Source organism: Sylvia atricapilla, chromosome 7 (assembly GCF_009819655.1).
Source record: "Sylvia atricapilla isolate bSylAtr1 chromosome 7, bSylAtr1.pri, whole genome shotgun sequence".
Classification (NCBI taxonomy): domain Eukaryota; kingdom Metazoa; phylum Chordata; class Aves; order Passeriformes; family Sylviidae; genus Sylvia; species Sylvia atricapilla.
This window is the reverse complement of record NC_089146.1, coordinates 12,197,760-12,220,052: the sequence shown is the minus strand read 5'-3', so window position 1 is coordinate 12,220,052 and position 22,293 is coordinate 12,197,760. Positions and strand designations below refer to the sequence as shown.

Sequence of the window (22,293 nt, the reverse complement as noted above, 5' to 3'; positions counted from 1 at the left end):
TTTGCTCTTCTAAAACTTTCTAATCCTAATCTGACAAGGTATCAGGCTCAAATTGGGTAGAACTTTTGTTTCATTTAAGTTCATTTTTATTCCCCACACTCTTGTTAGGGAGCCTTATATGCAGAAAAGCTTGACCACAAACATTAAGATTTCCCAGTGAGGAATGCTTCTCTGAGACCAACAGTCCAGCAAGCCCAAAATGCTCCCAGGAGCTGTAATCAGTGCTGTATATAATCAGTGTTACAAATGCCAGAGAAGATGAAATCATTGATCTGTCTGTCAGTAGGGGAGACATCTTCCTAATCCTTTCAGTATAGTATGTCTAGTCTGAAATCTTATAATCCCTTTATTTTATGTACTGTAACTGCGGATATTCTCATTATGGATACTTAATCTTCTCAAAGATGATACATTTCTGGCCTCACTGACACTATTGTGGCATTAAACTCCTCATACTTGCTGTGTTCTGCAAAGAAGCACTTCCATTAAGGATTTTTATGCATCCCTAATACTCACTGTGCCATATTATTGTGAGAACAGGGCTTTCCTGTTCATCCTTTCTCTGCACTGTTCTTCACATTATTTGTTGCTTCATCTACAGGTACTCAGGAGAGTTGATCTGTAGTCCATAATGTTTTAACTAAATTTCAACAGATTAGCTTATCTACAATGTTAAAATGGATAAATTATACTACATTAAATCCCTGCACGGACATACACATTCAGAATGTAAATGGCCTTAACACAATTTATGTCACTTTGCTTCCAAAGTAAATGGAGATAAACCAAATGAAAACCACTTATATTTTGAATAACAATATTTACATAGTGATTCAAAGTAATTCAACTCATCATTTTAAATTCCCATATTTTGTCACTTCATTATTTTTTCCTGAGTGTTCCTGTATAAACAAGTCTTCAAATTATCCTCTTTTTCAATCTCCCATCTTGCTCACAATTTCTGTCCTTCACATCCAGTAATTTTTGCCCTTATGTGGATCCTTTTCATTTTACTGTGTCTTTTGGACTTGGTATAACCAGGATGAAATAATTGCCAAGATTAAGAGAGTTTCTACAGTAAGGACCATCACACAATGGGTAAGGCTGAAAGGGCCTGTAGTGGGTTATCTGCCCCAACCTCTCTGCTCATGTAGGGTTGTAACAGAGCATGTGGCACACAACTGTGTCCAGGTAGTTCTTGAGTATCTCCAGAGAGGAAAAACTTCACAACCTCTGGGCAACTGGTTCCCATGCATGGTCACTGCACAGTAAAGTTCTTCCTCATGTTCAGGTGGAACTTCCTGTGCATCACAGCACAATAATCTCTGTACACTTGTGTATCATGCTATTTAATATGAAAAAGAGGCAAGACATTAGTTAACTCTCTGTGGATGAACCGTTTGAATTTGGAAATCACCACAATAGCCCCTTCTAATCTTTTATGCCAAAAGCTCCTATTAACATGTTATATAGTGTAAGTAGCAAGAATTACTTTTCATAAGAAATACAAGACTCTTGTCTAAGTCAACTTTAGTCCAAACCAACATTTAACAGTGTAAAAATTGTCAGTTTTAATAAAAGCTGCCTCATAATCACATCTGTAAAATCTTAATAGATAGCTTTTAACTCCTGTTGCATGAACTTTGTCCATATATGCACAAAAGCATTGATATGCCCATCAGTAATGTCAGCAGAGAACAGAGTTCACATCTCCAGCAGGTTTAGGATGAAGCAACCTTGGACTGTAACAGCACATCATGGTCTATAAGACTAAGCCATTTTTCCAGTGTACTATGCCTGCCAAAGCCAGCAAATTCAGGAGTGAATGAATACTTGCTTCCTAACAAGTGGAGATCTCCCTCTTGAAAGCTTTAATTGACTGGAATAACCCTGGATAAACTGCCTATCAGAGATGCAGAGGGTTATGGGTGATGCAGGGCAGATGACAGGAGGTTGCAAAGACAAGCAAGTGTAGCCAATGAGGCAGAACAAGCAAGCTGTGGTGTTTGTGCCTGTTAAATCACACTTGGTGTTTCTGCCTATTCAGTCTGAACACACCTAATCAGTTATCTCGTCTGCTGACACCTCCTGTGACACCAGGGTTCTAAGAAGATACACCTCACAGGAATGCCCACAGACTTCTGTAAACTTTAATGTAGTCCCTGGGGGCTTGGTCTGCAGCAAAACCTTCTGGAGTCCATGTATGCATTTGTGTGCACATACAAATAAAGAGAATCACTTGCTGCCTCTTTGGTTACTCACATCTGCACTACAAGCATTTGACCCAAGTACTAGGAAAAACCACTGCCTCACCAGGATTTGGGAAATTTCCAGAATTAAGGCCATTTTGTTCCAATTTTTTTTTTTTGTTACTCTGCTTATAACCTCACAGTAAAATCTTTCCCACCAGAGCCCTATCCAAATGGATCCAAGCGACAACCATCCCCAGACCACCAGATAACCCAAGTACATACTCTGCTAGATTCATAATATCTACGCCCTGCTAAGCTTGGAAAGATATTTATATTGGATTTTATTTTAGAATAATTATTACAAGCTGCTTCATCTACTGAAAAACAGACATTTCAACCTTTTTGCAACTAAGAACAGACCCTCAAACCCCATTTTTGAAACTCAGCTGCTTGGTAGGAAGCAACCTTGTTTTCTAGGATCTTTAAAGGTAACTTGGGCAGGAAACAAATCAGAACTGAGTTGGGACTAACCAGGGTAAAGGTTTCTTATATCTCCAGATTACCCCTCTCTGCTTTTCTAATTCACTCACCATGCCTTATCTTTCCATTAATCTTTAATAAACCTTTTAGTTAATTCCCCAAATACATGCAATCTACATGACAGCAGGATACAGTGCAAAAGCAGCCCATGGATATGAGGAAACAGGCAGCAGAGGAATTAAAAGGAGGAAAAACTTCCAAGATTAAAACTACCAAACTGCAGGTCAGTGGAAAATTATGAGCAGCTGGGAGAAAGCAGCAGTAAGGGGCAAAGCATACAGGAGGGAAGGGCTGTTAAGGGTATTAATATTTATTCGACTACTGGATCCATTCTCTCAACGGGGCCCTCTTCTCTTTTCCACTCTGGATCCACTTTGACAAAAACAGGCAATCCAATTTCAAACTTGGAGCCTCTGAAACGTGGAAAACCCTCTCCATGCTGACAACAAGGAAATAGCTAGATTAAAAGGTAAATGTAATTTAACCCACCCCAGCAGAAATGGTAATCAAATTATATTGCCTCTAAATATGATAAGTTTGGGACTAGAGCCCTCAGGGGAAGAGAAGGTGTCTTGCAAACACAAACACTACAAAACATGTTAAAGAAAAGTGCTAAATCAATGCATGATTTATGACTTCTACCCTCCTTCTTTCCCCCAGGGTGCTTGATAAGCTGCTGATTGCTTCTAAAATATCTACTACCAATGTTAGGAACTGATTAAGCAGCTTACAAAGCACTGGGGGCTAATAGACAGGCCCACCAGGGAGACTGCAGCTCTGGAGTTAAGTAGCTCGCTTTTTCATGGCTTGATTATTAAAGATGAGATAGCAGAACATGCTGAAAAGATGTGGAAACAGTTTCAGACCTCAGGCAACCAGCCTTTTTATTTTATATATGGAATCATTTCTACCCTGTGATTTCACCAGCCAACAAAAGCCACGTTTCCTGTTGTTCTGTAGTCTCCAGCTCTGAGGGGCATCTGAACTACCTCAACTTAATGTGTCAACTGAATATCCAGAACTGACTATGCTACCCTTATCCTGCCAAAAAGGCACCAACAGAGACGGGAAACGTTGGTGAAAGAAGCTTAAATTACTGTGTTTTACACACCACTGCCAACAGCATTAGTGTGAACACAGAAGTGCCCCAGTCAGCCAACACACCTCACCTCACTGCTTCCTCCATCTGAGCATCACAGCACATTCACCTTAGATTCCTTATCCTCCCTTTTCAGCTCTTTTTTCCAAATTCTTCTCATTTAATCTGCTACATAATAAAACTCTACTGTTCAGCTAAATGTACTTCAAGGTTCTTGCTTAGTTGAATCATTATCAACACAAATTCTGCTGGCACATTACCTCTTCCATGGTCACATCTGTCATGATAACAGTGCATGTTTGTGTAGTGGGCGGGCTGAGGTTTGGGGAGAAGTGGGGGTGGGGTTAGGTTCCCCCCCACCCCTCCTTGTGGTAATGCTCAGAAAACTTTGTAAATAATCATACTGCACATGGGACTTTACGAACCTCAAAATTCCTGAACAACTCTTTCAAGCAAAGAAATAAATACTACTTGTCACCTGTAGTCTGAGACGTTAATGAGAATTTATTGAGCAGATGAAAAACTTCTCATAGCAAAGTTCTCTTTGCAAACTACAGTTTTCTTTCACAGTCTCTTTCCACCCCTGTCTGAACACTAATGCTCTAGGCTTTCATCCCTAACCAATGCCACTGCTAACCCATTTTTATACTAAACTACAAACCACAGATACAACTCGGAATGCAGGTATTTATGCAAAGAATAGCTAGAAGGGAAATGTACAGTCAGCTGTGAAGGCTCGACGTAACAGGTAGAATTAACCAAATACACTCACCTGCTGAAGGTCTGCCAGAGAATAAAGATGGATTTGCTGAAGAAGATACTCTCTGGGAAAGATCCTGAAAACAGAAAAATGGATATGTGTCACACCTTTTTGACTGGGAAACTAGAGTTTCCTCTCCCCACCAAATAACGGCAGGACAGTTAGAGAGAAAGAAACTAGAATTATATCACCCTCTAAGCACCAGCTATTTTTACAGCTTTCTGCACAGACACAACAGTCCCACAATAAGAATAATTTCTGTGCAAGTATCATTCTCTAATTGTCAGGTCGTATACTGTGACATCAACAGTCATTGAAAGCTTTCTGACGACACACAATGTTTCTTTAAACAATTAATGCAGCAATAAAAACAAAAAATGCAAACTACACATCTTGTCTCAGACCATAGAAGTATTTCTTATGGTCTGAGACAAGATTCCTGGTCTGCTGCAAAGCTGCAACACTTAAGTTTCAGATGTGATTTATGGTTTTGTAACTGATATAACCATATTGGGAAGAAGGCCATGCAGATACTGTTCTTCCAACATAAAGTTGACTGATATCAATTCCGCTTTCCATACAGAAATATATGTATTGGTATAGACTCTATAATGACTTACTTAAGAAAGCAGTATTTATCTTACATAAGCCAAGGTTTCAGGCAAGACCATTGCTTATGTACTGACAGACGTAATAAGTAAAGCTCAATTACAGGAAACTGAACAGAGAAGAGATGCCTTTGTTAGACTGACTGGCAGTAAAATGAAAAACTGGGTTAATATCACAGAGGAAAAAAAAGGACATTGGAACATTAAGTGGATATTAACTAAGAAAGCTTATGAAAGTCTATGTATCTGCTATAAAGATGTCAAGAACAGAAAAAGTACATCTATCTTTGTGTGCATGCACAGAGAAACAACAATCTGACCAGCTCTACTTTCCATCCACACAGAACAAATACACCACCATACTCAGGTCTCCTGGGCAGGGGAGTGCACTCTTGCACATTACTCTTGCAGAAAAAGCAACCAAGGATCTTAAGAAGTGAAACTAGCTTCCACTATATGTTTTCTTTCAGAGTAGAACTTGTAAATCCTGTTCCTAAATATTAATCACACAATATTAATCACACAAGGCAATACAGAAACAAAACTCTTTATATTATTAAATGCACGAACAAAGCTCTGCCAAAGACTGGTTTATAATGGTAGAGCTGAATGGCAGTGAACAGAGAGACCACTGCACATGTTCCAAAACACACCAAAGATAGTGAAAGGCCAATATGAACTTACAAAATATCTTGATATGAGACTATTGAGAAAGCACACAGTAGCTGAAAGAAGAGATTCTAGAAGCTGCAACAACATAACCAGCTAAACCACAGACCAAGAGAACAAGACTACCAAGTGCAATCTTTCCACAGAACATGGATACTAAGAAATAATGAAAATGCCTCTGTTTCTGGTATTCCATTAACTGTCTTAAACAACAGCAGTACACTGATAGTTTTCAAAGCCGTACATACTGAAGGGACTAGGACTTCTCACTGCTGCTAAGGTAGACAGTACAAATAATTCATAATTCCTTTTGTACTTTTGGAAAAAAAAAATTAAGATTTATTGGGGTAGAAAAGAGTTTTGCAAGCAAGGCACTGACAACTGCACACCATCTATCTTATGGCATGCTTCTGGAGCTGGACTGTGCCACTGCTCCTTCTCACTCGCCATATGTATCCACTCTACGCACCCAGCTCTCAGCTGCAATCTCACTAGGGCATTGCCATTTTTCCCTTTCAGCTCTGTAGGCTATACTATGGCTCCTTTGTCAGGGGACTGTGTTGCAGTGGCTCTGCTGCATCACATCTTCATAATACATTTGGCACAATATCAAAGACCACTGGAAAACAGTAAAAATCAGACATCAGACAACATATGACACTGGAATTGCTCATTTGCACATAGCATACTTATTAAAAGGAATCAACTCTGAACAGCATTTTGAAGCACTAGTATTTTTTCAGCTCAGATAGAATTTCTTTCATTAAAATTTACCCATCATTCTCCCCTGATCACACAGGCAGGCACTAAACAGCTTTGCCAGGAACTGTTTTGTTTGCTGATGCCCTTACAGCACTGCTGAGGAAAACAATTAGCTAATGAAACATTTCCTTTTTCAGGAAATAGCCTGAATAGCCCATAATGTAAAAACTGTAAATGACTAGTATTGATGAGTAACATCACATTCCTCTGCCTTCAAGGATGGTGTTTTATTTCCTGCAAGCTCTAACTCCTAGTAAAAAGTGTGCAGGTGAAAAGCAAACTCATGATAGGATTCCTTTGTCAGGCGAGTCTCAGCCAGCACAGGCCCTGGTGACAAGTCTTATCACTGTACCTGTCCCCTTTTTTAAAACACGCTAATTTGCAGCAACAGCTCTGCAGGGTTGGTATCCAACTCACCTCCTCCCTTCCAGGGAAATAAAGTAGGCACTGCCCTCCCAGTTTTATGCAAAACATGTTTACGTGCGTGTGAATATATATATATATATATATATATATATACACTCAGTACTCAAGTGAGGGGAGTGATTATTTCCATTGCTAGAGAACCTGAGGCATAAAAAAACCCCTCAGTAAGTAAGGCTGGTCCAGCTTCAGATTTGCAGTCCTTCTATTGACTTGAAAATTTAAAACTGGTTCTCTGTGGTCAGCCAAAATTCACAAATGCAATAGCATTTACAGAACTCATGAAGCAACCGGGCCAGACCCTGCACAATTCCCAATAAATGCAGAGGTGCAAAACACTCCTTCAACATTTGCTTTTTCTACCAAAGGTGGAAACCATACAGTCCCATGGCTGTGAAACCCTGAAATTGCCTAAAAGGAGGCAGTTCAGCCCCCAACTCATATAAATGAAGGGCTTTCACCAGACACGTCACAAGCCGAGCTTCAGAAACAGGTCTTGCTGGGCTGCATGTCTGCAATTTAGTTCTCCTCCAGAAAATTTCTATTAGTTCCATTTGGAAAGAGAAACCCAAAGCTCAGCAGCTACCTGAATGTAAGTGGTGAAGCCACCTCCCAAAAATGCATCTGTTTGTTGCCAGTTTTTGTCAGCCTCTAGTAGGTGGGGAACAAGAGTATAACAGGCACCAAAATACCAAACCCAAACACAGTTTCAAAAAAAAACCCTCATTCATAAAATGCAAGCAGATCAATTGGGGCAGGAAATCCATACAGACCAAGTACTCCAGTGAGCAAGAAAATGACTGATAGCCAGTTTCCAACAGTCTGCTTGCCTGCACAGGTTCTCTGAGCATAATGAGGTCATGGCTTATATAAAGCCATTTTCAGTAGGAGGCACGCAGAACTAATTCAGAGCCTCCTGCTTCCCAACACAGATGCCTCCTCCCATGTAAGTAGTAGGAAAGTAGTCTCTATGCTATCTCTGTCCCTCTGTCATCTACAACTGAAATTGTTCAAAGGAAATCAAAGTCAGTAGAGAACAGCAGGTGAGATGGGGCTCACACAAACACCATGCCATGGCATTAGCATCTAGACAAAGTACTACAAGGCATCCGGATCAACCTAAAATCACACTCATCTCCAAAAATCTCACAGAGACCCAGAGCAGGCTAAGATAATGACACTTAGGAACACTTTATTAGAAAATATGCATTTATTTCTGCATGAGGTTGCATCTGGAGCTTTGAGCATGCGTGGATTAACACAAGACCTTGATACAAAAAGACCAAAATGTGCTTGAATTTTACTTCTCCCTTAATATAAAGATCCTTTATAAACACCAAATGGGAAATCTCTGATTAGTCATTTGAAGGCAAAATAAAAGATGTCAGTTTTGTAAATCTTTTGACTGATGTGCTACAACTAACTAGATTTTTTTTAAGTTGGTCAATTAAAAGCATTCAATAAACAGTGGCCTTTCAGTCAAATCTTGACACAGAAAAGAAACTGGAGTGAACTAGACAGAGGTCAAACACAAGACGTTAAGACTCATCACAATAAAAATTCAAACCTCTGCAGCTTCAGAATGTGACCTGTGACCCCTGAGAGGCAAATAGCATCAAGTGTACCTCCCACTAAAAGCACCTCCTAAGCTTTCACAGTTTGGAAACTCCCGGACCAGTTTCACCATTGATGAGTCACAGGGCTGCTGTGCTGTAAATCCTGGCTACCAGGGTTTAGCCTGCAATGAACAAACCAAGTTCAATGTTACCCAGCCTCTAGCTTTGCCAGTTGCTGTGAACAATGAAATCCAAAGTCCTATTGGTTAAAGGTCTCTAAATTGCTTTATTGTTGTGTCCTAGATATAAACACAATCAATGCAAGCAGAAAAGAAACATATCATCCAAGACTTTCAATCCAACTAAAATAAGTGAGCATTCTCAGCTTCCAATTATTTTTCTTTTTTGCTTGATACTTTGTAATCTGAAGTATAACTTTCAGACAAGACAGAAATTTCATCTGTTCCTTCTCGGATGATCTTATCAGGTAAGTATTTGAACAAACAAAGGTTATCTTTTAGTGTCCTCCTGCAAACAGAATCACTGATAAGAGTTTGCTTTTTGCATTTGGATAAAGTGTGTAGTCATGGTGCTTTTTCAGCACTAAGTAATTGCTCTGCATTTAAAGCCTGTTTATCACCAGCATAGGTAATTTTTCTTCAATGGGTTAAATACCCTGACAGCTCTGCTAAAGCTACAACCAATTAATCTGCCTATGCCTGACACTATAACCAAGGTACAAACGCGATAAGGAGAGGAACTCTTCTTTTTACAGTGCAATCAAAAGAAATCAAGTTAGCTGGCAGGTGGGAACAACCGAGTCTCCTTTATACCAAAAAGACTCTTAAAACCTAACATTGGAGGGGGGAAGGGTGGGGAAGCTGGCACCACGGTTTCATGTGCCAGCCAGGAGTGTCTGGTTTGACCAGGCTGAGAAGTGTTTGACTGAGCTGTGACTCACCAGGGACGCAGATGACCCGGTCCAGCACAGCGCTGCCTTCAGCCTCCTCCCCACCCCTCTGCAGGAAGCTGCTACACCCACAGCTGGCACAGCACCAGGGTGCCAAGTCTGCTTCCTCCTCCAGCACAGTTCAACCCTGGCACTGCAACTTACACCTCTGGAGCCACTCCACTATGCTGCACGCTAAAGCTGCAGAAGGCCAGCACATGCTGGTTACTGCTCTTCCCATGGTTTTTTGGCCCTGAACAAGAGGCAAGAGCCCTCTCTGGTCGTGTCCCTGCAGCCATGCACCAGCATCAGCTGCAGCCACGTGTGGAGCAGATGGGCAGGACCTGTGTGCACTCTGATCTCAGAGAGTGGCTCCAATTTTTCGGGAGTTACTGTTCAGTCCTCAAAGTACAGAGGGGTATCAGTGACTTGCCAGTTATCCCTAATATACACAGCAAGGTAAATAACATTTCTTGCTGAGTTTTCTCTTGTAATTCATTTGATACGGACATTGTCAATTTAAGGAAGAGAATGGTATCAGAGGTGAGGGGAAAAGGTAGGATTTTTTCCAGTGTTGCTAATTCTAATAATTTTCTTCAGGCTTTTGATTTTGTATTTTCCTGGAAATCTTAGCTCCTGGAATTTTGCTGGGAGAGAAGAACCCAAACTTTCCAGCCAACAAAAGTTGTTCAGAAAAGTAGGGGCTTGGGAAAATTAGTGATTTTGAAGACAAAAGGTAAAAATAAATGAATGAATTTAAACCAAACCAAAACACTACTTGTTCATTTAATTCTTGTGGCATTATACAGGATTAATTTATTTTTTCTAATTCTATGAGTTTATGCAAAAAAGCATTTGTGAATCATTTCACATTCATGAGGTATAAACACTTCTGGTCATGTTCCGGGAACAGTCACTCCCACATATCTTCAGCCCACACTAAGTGCTAGATTTATTAGCAAGCATGTCCAGGTAAGGTATTATTTCATGTTGTTATGAAATTCCCCACGAGCATCCCTATGTTGAAACAGTTACTCTCATCACCCATCAGCAATCCTGAACCAGTTTATAAACTTCTTACTAAAATGCAGTACACCAACTCTCTCACCCTTGTGGTTCCTTGAGCAAGGTTACGGTAACATTGTGAAAGACAAAAATTACTACAGATTTAACTCATTAATCAAGTACCACTGTTACTAAAAGCAGAACAGAGAATTAGAGACAGTTTCATTTTGAAATCAAAAGAGTTTAGATCCCCCAGTTAACTTGAAATTAGGAATAAGAAAATGGTCTTTGCTTTTGTCAGGCACTCTTGAACCTTTGCACTTTGCTGCTGGAAGTTCTGATATAAAAACACAGGGATAAAAATGGCACAAGTAATATTTACTTGTGGTGTCCACCTCTAACAGGAACTTGTTTCTAAATCCCTGGGTTTTTTTTGAAAGCAACCTGCTCTCAAAAGGTGAATGGATATTACCATTGTGAAAGAGGTGTAATACTGTTCATCTCCTTGACAAGGAGATACAGGTGTGCCCCCTAGATGATAAAATGCTAACATGAACTGAGAGACTCACCTGTCTTCTAGAAAACTTACCATGGAAAACTCTGGCAGGTTCCTCAGCTGGATGTTTACCATGCTAGAGCATTAGCTTGTGCTTTTGACCTTCCCATGACATGAATAGACAGCAGCACTGCCTCCACCCTGGCTGCTCTGGCACACATCTCAATGTTTCAGCTGTTTGTTACCTCTAGTTGAAATGAAAGCTCAAATTACACCTTAACACCATACCCTCAGTTTTAGACAAACACTTTTTAAGATGCTGATTTGCAAAGATCCTCCATGCATGGTTACTTCTTCCAGAAGGGAGAAGAACTGAAGCAAAGAGATGAGGGTAGTCTACTTGTATGAGTTCCATCAACAGGCAACTTCAGTTCAGCTACTGCAATGACTACAGGTACGCAGGACCTAAATAAAACAACAAATGGCTTGGGCATATTTCTCTGCATTTATTTTCTCACCTTTCCTCACTCTGGGTTGTTGTTTGGTCTTAACACTGGATCCTCTCATAATATGCAGAGATACATATAACTCTTTGAATGAGTTACTCTCTCACCCTCTTTCCAACCACTCATGCAACATTTTTTCTTCTTCTGTCAGTCTTGCCAACATCTAAGAGCCCCAAACCCACATCCTTCTGTTTCTTCTCTGCTCAAACTTTCTTTTTGCAGTTTACTGCTTTCAGAACCTGTATCTTTGTTCTCCTGCTTTGGAATTTTCCACTCCCCAAATGGCCTAAACAGTGCAAAGAAAATGGAGACTCTCCTTTGACAGTCTGGAGATGACTTAATGACCTTCTGTTGTCCTTGGTCTGAAAGATGACATAGCCCCAGCTTCACATACATGAGGTATTTGGAGGTATAGTGATTGCATTAGATCAATCAGGATTCCTGCAATGTGTTTAGACAGGTTTCCCAATTGCCACACAAATATTTTGAAAGTAATCTATTCCTGTGTCAGAAGTGGTATGTCTAAGGCCTCACTGTAGGAAGTGACAGGACTCTATTGTTCACCATAACCGAATCTGGGCTTGTTTCACCTTGTGCTGACAGACCAGCAGGCTCAGCCAGGACCACACGTCTGCAGCAGTGGAAGTGTACCTTTAACCTCCTGCTTCTATACAGGAAACCAAACCAGAGCCTGCTAAGTGATGTATCTAGCCCTGGCATTTTGCTGGGGTAAAACTGATGTATTGCTGTTCTGGAGCTGACAGACAAATGGTATCAGACAGAGATCAGTAACAAGAGGGAAGTCTTCCCACACAGTTTCTCACTACCATTCAGATTTACTTACAGAACAAGGGCACTACAACAAGCATTACTGCATAGGGAAATGTGCTGCAAAACATTTACTTTATGCCACTGACATCTGTCTAAAGTATCTGGGCTAGCAGCACCAGAATTGCAAGTTTAGATGTACAGCTGAGAGAAGAGAGAGCCTGAAGGGTTCCTCAGATGGAGCTCCAAGGTTGCCCTAGGTTACCCTATCCTACAGTAGATATGCAGGATTCTGAACACTACCCCAAAAATCATTCCGACAGTTCCATGAGCTAAAGAATCTTCAATCATGACAACAAAAAACCAAACCCAGAACAGAACATGCATCATTCAGCATGGTTTTATAGAATGCCCTCATTATTTAATGGACTCAGAGATTCTGTTTCCTTCCCAGCCATCAGTTTTGATGACTCCATCTTCGTTTATCTGGGCCATTGATTCACCATCTGCAGGTAGTAGTGGGATCTGTACAGCTCCACTTGCACTAATTCTGTGTTGGCCCTAGATTTCATTCCAGTATGCCTCTGCCTGAACAGCATCCACACGAGTAAGGCAACAAAAACAAGCGAGAACTTGTTCAGTAAAGACATTTGAAGCAAATGATGTGTTGCAATACTGAGGTGACAGTTACAGCTAACTAGGCATAACAAACATCCCTTGTAAAACAGGGAGCTCAGCAATAGGCTGGGAATGTCATCTGGCTAATATCAGAGGAACACTGCTGATATGTGCCGGTGGAGGGCCTTATTTCACCTCCCAGCCAAGTCGTTGTTTCTTATTTTTCCTCCTGCAAATATAAAAGTGTAGAATCCAGTGGAGCAATAGGTAAGAATAAATCACTGTAACTGACAAAGACCATTTTTATTGTGAGCCTTTTGGCTACTTTAAGGATTTCTTCTGTCTTTTCCTTCCTTCTTTTTTTTCTTCCTTTCTTTCTACTTTGTCACTTTTGCCTTCAAGGTTCACAATGTCAGTTTCACTCCTCAGTTCCCTGCTAGATGCCAGGTTTCAAAGTTCTCAGAGTACCTATCTAGGAACACCAAACATTATTATAAATAACATTTCCAAATTTAAGCTGACTAGATCCTGAGCTAACCTGTTTTATAGCCATCTGGGATTCTTCAGAAAAAGTGACTATAAGCATTGTAAATGGTTTTGTCTTCACAGAGGACACCAAGAGTTTCCAACTTCATTGCCATCTTCGTTTTGTGATCTGGGTTGAAGAGCCAGGTATAGATTTAAAGTAGATGATAATGCAAATAGTATTAATAAAAGAAACCTCAGAGTGATCTGCTTTTCCCTAATAAGGTAGGCTCTATCAGTGCCCCAGAGGCAGCAAGGTGCCAATACAATTAATCAGTCTGTTTTTAGTTCTCTGTAGACAGCAATATTAACAGTTTGTTTCAGTCTGTTTATATGGGTCTGACAGGTCTTCAAGATGCTGTGTTCACTCTCTTGTGATTAATAGTTATTCACATACTAAGGTGAAGACCAAGCAGAAAAAGAATGTTTTTAGAGCAGGACAGATAACTGGATTCTCTCTCTCCCCACCTTTCACTTTTAAATAGGAAACAGTACTACATTTAGGAATGCTGTCTCACCATACTGTTTAAACTCCTCCTTTTCTTGCAACTTGCCCCTGTGATGAGCAAAAGGAAAATTTAAATCACATATTTTCTTTATTTGCAGTTGTGCTTTAGAAAGTCATCTCACTGGTAGTGAACATCTGCACACTGGGATACTAGATGAAGGCAGCAAAGCCATTGGGAGCATTTTGAGCAAGGAATAAATCCTCACAGGTAAAGAGCTTCCTTCTTCTCATCTCTGCACACCTCTTAGGGGACATCTAAGGGAACAACTGAACACCTAAGTCACCTCAACGGAGATGTTACAAAGCAAGAAGGAGCTGGACTCTAAGGTGTGTATTGTACATTCCTTCAGTGGCTTTTACACTTGATACAAGTCCTATCAAACTGGAGCTGCTTCCCTAGTATAAAACCAAGCCCTTCTAGGGCTTCTTTCCACCACACAGCTTTAATTGGAAGTCATATGAAAGAAACTCTAAAAAAATAAAAAGGAGCATTAGGAGCACTGTTGCCCAGTTTCTTCTGGGTGTTTCATTTTAACACAGGGATGTTTTTTCCCGCCTCTCTGTTCCAAGGAAATAGCGTGCTCCCATTTCTGTGCTAATTTTTGTCCATTCTCTCTTCTATCTCCTCAGCAATTATCATCTCTCCATTTTGGAGGCAGATTTTCAGTTGTTCCTCTTTTGTCCTGGTTTCTTCATTAACTCAATTTCCTGAGATTTCTTCCTTACTTGAAACTCCTCCTGGCTTTCCCTCATCCTTTTTTTTAACTCTAGTCAATTGATAGCTATGCTAAGCTTCCTTTGAACTCCCTTCTTTTACTCTCTTAGCCAAGTCCATTGAGTTCCTTGCCTCGTCCTGTCTATTTTAATAGACAATTATTTTTTTCAATACTAATCAGAAAGCATAATTTCCTTTCTGCTACTTTTTCTGAACAACCTTCAAAAATCTTATTTTCCTTTTAGTTTTATTTAAGAGGATGGCATAGAAAACCAGCTCTGCAAGAAAATACCATCCTCTGGAATAAAAGAAAACCATCATAATTTTTAAAATGCTGTAAGCTGCCCTAGCAAATAACAGGAATTGAGTAGTAACACACAAACATATATTAACCCGTAGTACATATGACACAAGAACTCAGCAATGCTCTCCACAAACCTGTTGGTTATCCTTCTACTTGTTCTGGGTAGTTCATCAAAGCAATGGCATAAGTTATGTACCAAACAGCTGACCAGCTCTCCTTACCTCAGATAAAGACACAGGTGCAGCCTCCTCTCCCTTCCAAAGAATTCAGGTCCCTAGAACACCACGTTCAAAATACAGCCACTGATGTCACCTGCTTCCTTCCCTTTGGAAGCTCGCAATTTCGAAGCAGTCTTTGAAAGTCAAAGCATTTCCTACTTGCAGTCTTGGCTTAAAACCTCGGGTATACAAATGCTTACAGCTGCATTAGGTCAGCTGCATGTGCCCAGAGCCACTCACCTCACAGTATGGCATGGGCAAAGACATCTCCCCATCTCTTTTAGAGATCCACACCAAAACTATTTGACCTTTTAAAGACTGCAACTGTGGCTTGACAGTTATAAGAAAATTGTTCTTTTTTAACTTGTTAGAAAAATGCAGCAGCAGCTGAATGGACTGAGATACAGCACTTCTAAAATGAAGTTCACTTTTTATAAAACTCTTGTTTTCACCACAGCAAACTCAACACGAAACACCTTTTGCTGTGTTGTGACCATGTATTTGCCAAAAAACAAAACTTCAAGTGCAGCCATGTCATGGCTACTGGATGAGCAAGAGACCAGCATAAATCATATGCTGGGTCACGTGCCAGGGGACTACATCTGACCTCTGGGAATACATATGACCTCTATGCCTTTGGCTGAGGTCATATCACAGAGGAGAGCAGAGGTGCTGGAAAGGTGGTTGACTCTGGCCCCCCTCTTGCTTTGCCACACTGTGAGGTGTTTCAAAGGTCCCAGCAACTGGCTACCTCACTGTGATGCCATGGCAGGGGGCATGAGGTAGCAGATCTGCCTCAAAATACTCACAGCCAGAAAGCCTGAGGAGGAGTAAAAGATGCTCATCACAACGTGATACCCCGGGACTAATAGCTGTCAAGAACAACTTCAGATATTCAGACTATAAAATCATTTTCTTTGGCAGGGGATAACCCAGCTTCCCAGGGAAATATGATACATGCACAACATCTTTCTAAATGGGTAATGCCTTCAGAACCAGAGTGTGAGAAAAAACAAAACAGGCAGCAGGAGGGGCAGCATGCCAAGGAAGTTCCATCCTTGTGCTGTAGGTTGGCTGTGGTTCTCACCTTCTACGCAGATCTTCAGCCACTGCTGCTCTGCAGCTGAACAAGTAGGCTCGCAGAGATTTTAGCTGCTGTCTCAGGCGGACAACAGTAGCCAGAGGTTCAACATGATTGTACAACATGGGATTTTCCTGCTGGATATCAATTAATGGCTCCTCATAAACATATTCCAGGAACTCTTTGGCTTGCTTTGATACCTAAAAAATAAAGCAGTTTAGTTAGGCTTTTCTCCCAACTCTTTTTAAGCAGAGCTCCCCTCTGTAATCTGTCAGCTATTCTATGCATCTGAAAACGTACCGTTACCAATTACAAATGGAGACAGAGTTGAGAGAGATCCAACTCTATCTGCTTATAGCCAAATCAAACTTCATCAAGCCCTTCAAAACTTCACGTATGAGATAGGTATTTACCCAAAGTACAGTGATATCTGCAGTGACATAAGCTTTTGCTGCAGAGTAACATAGCTTACTAGATTTTTTTTTAAGTCTAAAATCCAAATAAGCAGTTTCTTCCCTGTTAATACTCTTCTGTTTGTTCACTGCTTTCTTTTTGGCAAAAAGCAAGTTGTCGTGCTTTTTAAAATATAGATAAATAAAGTTGAATCTTATTGGTATTACTCCCACAGTTCCATCCGCAAGAAGTTTTTCATGCATTTTTCATGATACTGGCCTGTTTTATCTCCACCTGCAAAAAGCTACTGTAATCTCAAAAAATTAATGGGGCTCTCGTTCCATTAGAAAAGATACTCCTGTTCCTTAAGTAAAAAGGCCAAAATCCCTCTCATTCCTGATTTCTGCATTTTATCAGAGCTGGAAAAGAGAAGATGGGATTACATGAAATGAGCTGCAAATCACCTGAAACTCTGCTACAGAAATACTACTGGTTCCACAATTCAATTAGTCCTCCAGGACCTCTAAGTCAATGTTTACACTGAGACAAGGGAGGGATGAGTTAGGCTAACAAAAGTAGAAAGGGCACATTTGCTACAGCCTCTTGAAATTTAGGAAGCTATTTCCCTTCTGGAGTTGTAGGTAAGAACAATACACATCCTTATAAATAGCACCAATTCCTTACCATCCACTAGCCCCATATCAGGTCTACTTATATTACCATGTGCTAGCAAGTTTAGTCCTTGGTAAAAGCATCCAACAAGAGAACTTTTAAATATTCCTAACTTCTAGGCATGGGAGGGCTTTTTGTCTCCACACATTGGAGCTTTGCAACTTTGAAGAATCTTGCATTTCACAGAGCAAGACTATCATTTTCCTGATGGCAGGCTCTGGCTACCTTTTAATAATCTCCCCATCTGACAAATTTTCTTCAAGAGACCTGCTTTTCCTCTAATAGGGCATTTACTGGCTATTTTTTTCCTTTACAAATAGCACATAATAATAATATTTGCAGACACAAAACATCAAACAGCCTCTCCTAACAGTGGCTGCTAGGTCTGAAGCTCTAGCATGGTCTGGATTCCTTATGAGTTTGTTATTCTTTCAGCATATATTGCCTGAGATGGCAAAACAACACTGTTACTGTGTTTACTGGTATAATGCTTTCAGGCATGTAATCAGTGCCCCTATCTAGCAACCAGCCACCAAGGCAGCAGCAAATAGCAGATTATAAAAGTTTTAGACAAGCCCTTGTGCGGCAAGTGAACAACTATAGAATTTCCTCATTATGTTACTTTCATCTGTCTGGTTCAATCAAGTGCTACAGTACTATCCTTCTAGTGTCCTAAAAATGCTCATGCCAAGACACAGGACATACTGGGCCTCACAAACACTGCATTTGGTGAGCCAGTTTCCTATAGGCATTTCCACAATTTAGCATCCACCACCAAGCAGTGCCAATCCTTAGTCCCTGGTGGTCATGGAACAGGTACTCTGCAAAGGCCCAGTGACTGCAAGGATTAGAGCTAAAAGAGAGCTTGCTGTGTGCTACCTCTCCCTGTCCCTTGAACAGCCACATAAACAATGATGAAAAAGATGCCACCAAGAAGGAGGAGCATGGCTGCTCCTGTGGAGGAACACCTTAGATCTGGCCAAGGAAACTGTGATGAAGACATGTCTTGTCGAGAGAGCATGGTTCATTTTGTCAAGAGGGACGAAGAAGACAGTAACAGCAGTCAATACCTGCAACCTTTGGGCTGTTGTGTTTCTATCAGCAATTCAATTCACTTCCTAGCACTCCAGCCTGTAGGGAGATTACCTTGTATTTGGAAGTGTCCCAGTTATGAACCAGCCGTGCAGGGATAAGGAAGCTGTCATCCACATGGCAGGTGCTGCAGTAGTACCATCCACTGTAGCTGCACACCTTGGCTTTCCCATTGGACAAACCTATGGAGCGCTGACAGCCTAGAGAAGAGAGAAGAGCAAAAGTCTGGGTTTGTACACCAAGCCAGAGATACGCATTCAGGATGGAGTCAGGAAAGTATTCCTCCATTTGAGATCCTTTTAATATTTCCTTTATTTTACTCAAGAGATATTTCTCATTCCATAAAAAAAAGATAAATAAATATCAGTATTCTTGGTCTGATTATCTGTGACAATTAGCTCTGACAGAAGCAAGAAGATACTTAGCACTTCTCAAGAAACAAAAGCAGAAGACTTGCTTGTGAGACACTGGGCGTTTAAAAGCCATGGCCATCTGAAAACCATGGCCTGAAGCTTAGACAGACCACATTCTACTGTATGCTTGCTCCAGAGAGTTCCCATTTTCCCCATAACAGAACGGGCCAGCATTGCCTGCCTGAAGAAGTGCAAGCCAGCTCCCGCTGACAGCCAGAAGGGGTGCTGACTTGGCAGGTAAGACTCAGTCACAGAATTAGCACAGCCAAGGCAAACCACAGTCAGATCATGAATAATAACTGAGCAGCAGTCACACTGAGAATGAGTAGTTCTTGACTAGCAGCAGTGACACAGCTCAGTTTTCAGCAGGGTTTTTTTTTCCTTACAATTGCATTACTCTGTGTCTTACAAGGTCTGAAATCTGCCTGACACTTTCTTCACAGCTAGATCCCTTGCTTCTTCCCATGCCCTCTTGTGTGGAGTCCCTGGGGTAAAACAATGTATTCAAAAACTGCTGCTTTAGTTGGAAAGAACTAATGCAGACATCTCCTTCACCTGACCACCTGTTTTCACAAAACATAAAAACTCAATGTACTTGATACTTCTGTCTTTCAAGAGTGACTAAAATGAGCCAAAAATTCATATAATATTAGAGTGAATGGCTGAAGACAGACAGCACAATCACATTAAACAACCTGCTCAGGAAGTGAGGCTAAAAATGTTTGGGTAAGATACATCAACATGGCTGTTAATAACACCTCCAGACACAGTACACATGACAGTATTTCTGCTTTTCCTTCAAATGCCAGCGTCCCCATATGACATTTACAGTTTCAGCCAGAGTACCAGAGCTCCACCCTGGCATGTGCTGTATGCTCAGATGGTCTCTGCTGCAGCTGGTTAGAAATACTGAGCAACAGAATCCTTGTACATCACTTTTACTGCAAAAGCATTGGTGAAACAGAGTTTTTCAGGTAGAAGTCCACTGACCGATTGCTTTTGCCAATATAATTAATTTCATTTAGTGTAATTATGTGACTTCTCCAGCTGAAAGCGTCTTTTCTCCCCAGTAGAAGTTCCACTGATTTGAGGAAAGATTGCAGGCCAGCTACTCTGAGCATAAATTGAGCTCCTCCTTCCCCACATCAAATGATGCCACCATGTCCCCCTCTGCTCTAATAAATATCATTAGAACAACCTAACCAACACAATTAGCTCACTTCCTCCTCTTTCACACTTTGGAGCCATTTGGCCACTGATTCTCTACAATACACACTACCAAGTGAATCAGTATGGGACATATTCCATTTCCATCTCCCTCTTCCCCTGCCCATGTTTTTTAAAGAAAGGACATGCAGTTTCTTGGAAAAAGTAGATATATAAACAGGTCAGTTGATAAAAAATTATGTTAAAGTCTTCTCCTTTACCATTCATAAGATCAGAGCATAAGTATTAATGAAGTTCTAGTGAAAAAGTTGTGTCTGAATGCAAACAGTCTCCCAACTCAATGTCATTGAAACCTTATAAACATTCCTCACTAGCCAACACTTACTTGTCTGGGGATGAGGATAGGACAGGACACACTGATTTCACCTAACTAGCACCAAGCATCCCCTGCCACTCCACTGGGTGCTACCCTGTCTTAATGTCCTACCTCCTGTCTGTTAGACTGAAGGTAGGAATAAGCTAGAGTCCAATTTGAACTGTCAAAATTCTAAATTAAAACATTTACAGTTGAGAATTCACCACTTTAAGGCCTAATTTCTTGCAGCCTCCTGGAGCCAGAAATTCAGTCCACTCCATGGAGGGAGTTTTCTCAGGAGAGAAATGACAAAGCACAGAAATGCTGGGGGGCTTCTCTTCTCCTCCCTATGTTCAATCCATAAGAACTGAAGTTCTCTGGGGTGAGGAGAGTCTCAGCAAGCAATCTGGGATGCCCTTCATCTTCAGGAAGGGTGGTTTTATGAACATGAGAAAATGGAAGAAATTTGTACTCAAACAGCATGCGCTGCTTTCTCCCTTGTTACAACTCTTTTCTGAGCCCACATTTGTTTCCTTGTTCCTCTTCAAAACTAGTATTTTTCATTCCTCTTCACATCCTCAGGAAAATATGTTCTGCAAAGCTACATAACAGTTGTGTGGTTGGGATTTGTTAGACGATAATGTGGTGCTGGCATCCATCTTACATTTTCCCCTATTTTACAAGCTGTGCTGTTTGAAAATCACCATCTTTTCCTTTCCTCTCTGTTGTGATTCATAATGATGGCTATTTCTACAACCCTTTCAAATCAAGTTATCAAAGCATTGATTTTCTTTGATGTTATGCAGTTCAAAGTGGTGAAGCGTGACAAATATATTTCTGTGGCATAGACCACTTATGCTACTTTGTTTTTTTAAGATGGAAAAAAATAGATCAAGAATGAGAGAGAAAGAAGATGAAGAAGGACTGGCCGTTGGCTTAATGACCTTGGAAAACTTGCACCTGGGCATTCAGCTGCATCAGCTTGCCATGAAGTGTAGCAGAAGCAAAGCCAGTACTGATTCCCAGCTTGAAACTCTTGAGCAGCTCTCCCAGCAGAACAATCAGACGTAGCTGACCACCTCTGAGATTGATTCAACACAATTCAACAAATAGTTCAGGGTTTGGGAAGGGACCATGTTTCCGGAGAAAACACTTAATTGCCTACATAACTAGAGAAAGCACCTTGCACATGATGGGAGAAAAAAGCAGCACAACTATTACCAAACCTCTCTCACCTATTCCTAACACTCACACAGAATATTATCTATATAACACCTGTACAAGTCTGGCAAGCCGGGAGACTAATGCAAAGAGAATACCACAGCATTTGCTAGCATCTAAAATCATCCCTCCCTAAAGAATGTTACAGAGCAAGCTACAGAGGGAAGAAGTGTAGCTGTAAGGTATATTGTTAGCAAAGAGAGGGAAGGAATCATCCCAAACCTTTCATCACAGAAAATACAATAAAACAACCTTGGAATCAAGGAAAGAAAATAGGGGTTAGAAAAAATAGCACTAAGGAAGTGCTGTTGGGCACAGATGAATCTCTCTCAACACTATTTCTGTGAGCAGAGCGGGAGTATCAACATCAAGAGGCTCATGTCCAAGTGTGAAGACTTCAGGAAGAAAGTAGTACAGAAGGTGAGGCTAAAAAGTTGTAGCAAAAGTCTCCCCTTAACTTAAGATGGTGGTGTAGTATGGGGGAGGAATCCAAGATATCTGAACACAATTCCTCTTGTGTGAAGCACAGAAAACACCACTTTCAGGTTGCAGCATATTCTTGTGGTCAAGGAAGACACATACAACTATCCTTTTTATTCAGATAGCTTTCTCTTTAATCTTTTAACAAGAAAAGACTGGAGTAGCTCCACAGTGAAACAGAGAAAGCAAAAGACCAAA

At 40.8% G+C, this 22,293-nt stretch overlaps 1 protein-coding gene across 1 annotated transcript in view; it reads right to left on the bottom strand.

Moving 5' to 3' along the window:
* PLEKHM3 (pleckstrin homology domain containing M3) overlaps nucleotides 1-22,293 on the bottom strand; it is a 75,076-nt gene that overhangs the window by 28,974 nt on the left and 23,809 nt on the right. The window contains exons 4-6 of the mRNA XM_066322629.1: nucleotides 18,514-18,659; nucleotides 16,309-16,502; nucleotides 4,604-4,667 (exon numbers count right to left, since the gene is read on the bottom strand). Coding sequence (XP_066178726.1) covers nucleotides 4,604-4,667; nucleotides 16,309-16,502; nucleotides 18,514-18,659 — 404 coding nt within the window. The remainder of the gene's footprint in view (nucleotides 1-4,603; nucleotides 4,668-16,308; nucleotides 16,503-18,513; nucleotides 18,660-22,293) is intronic.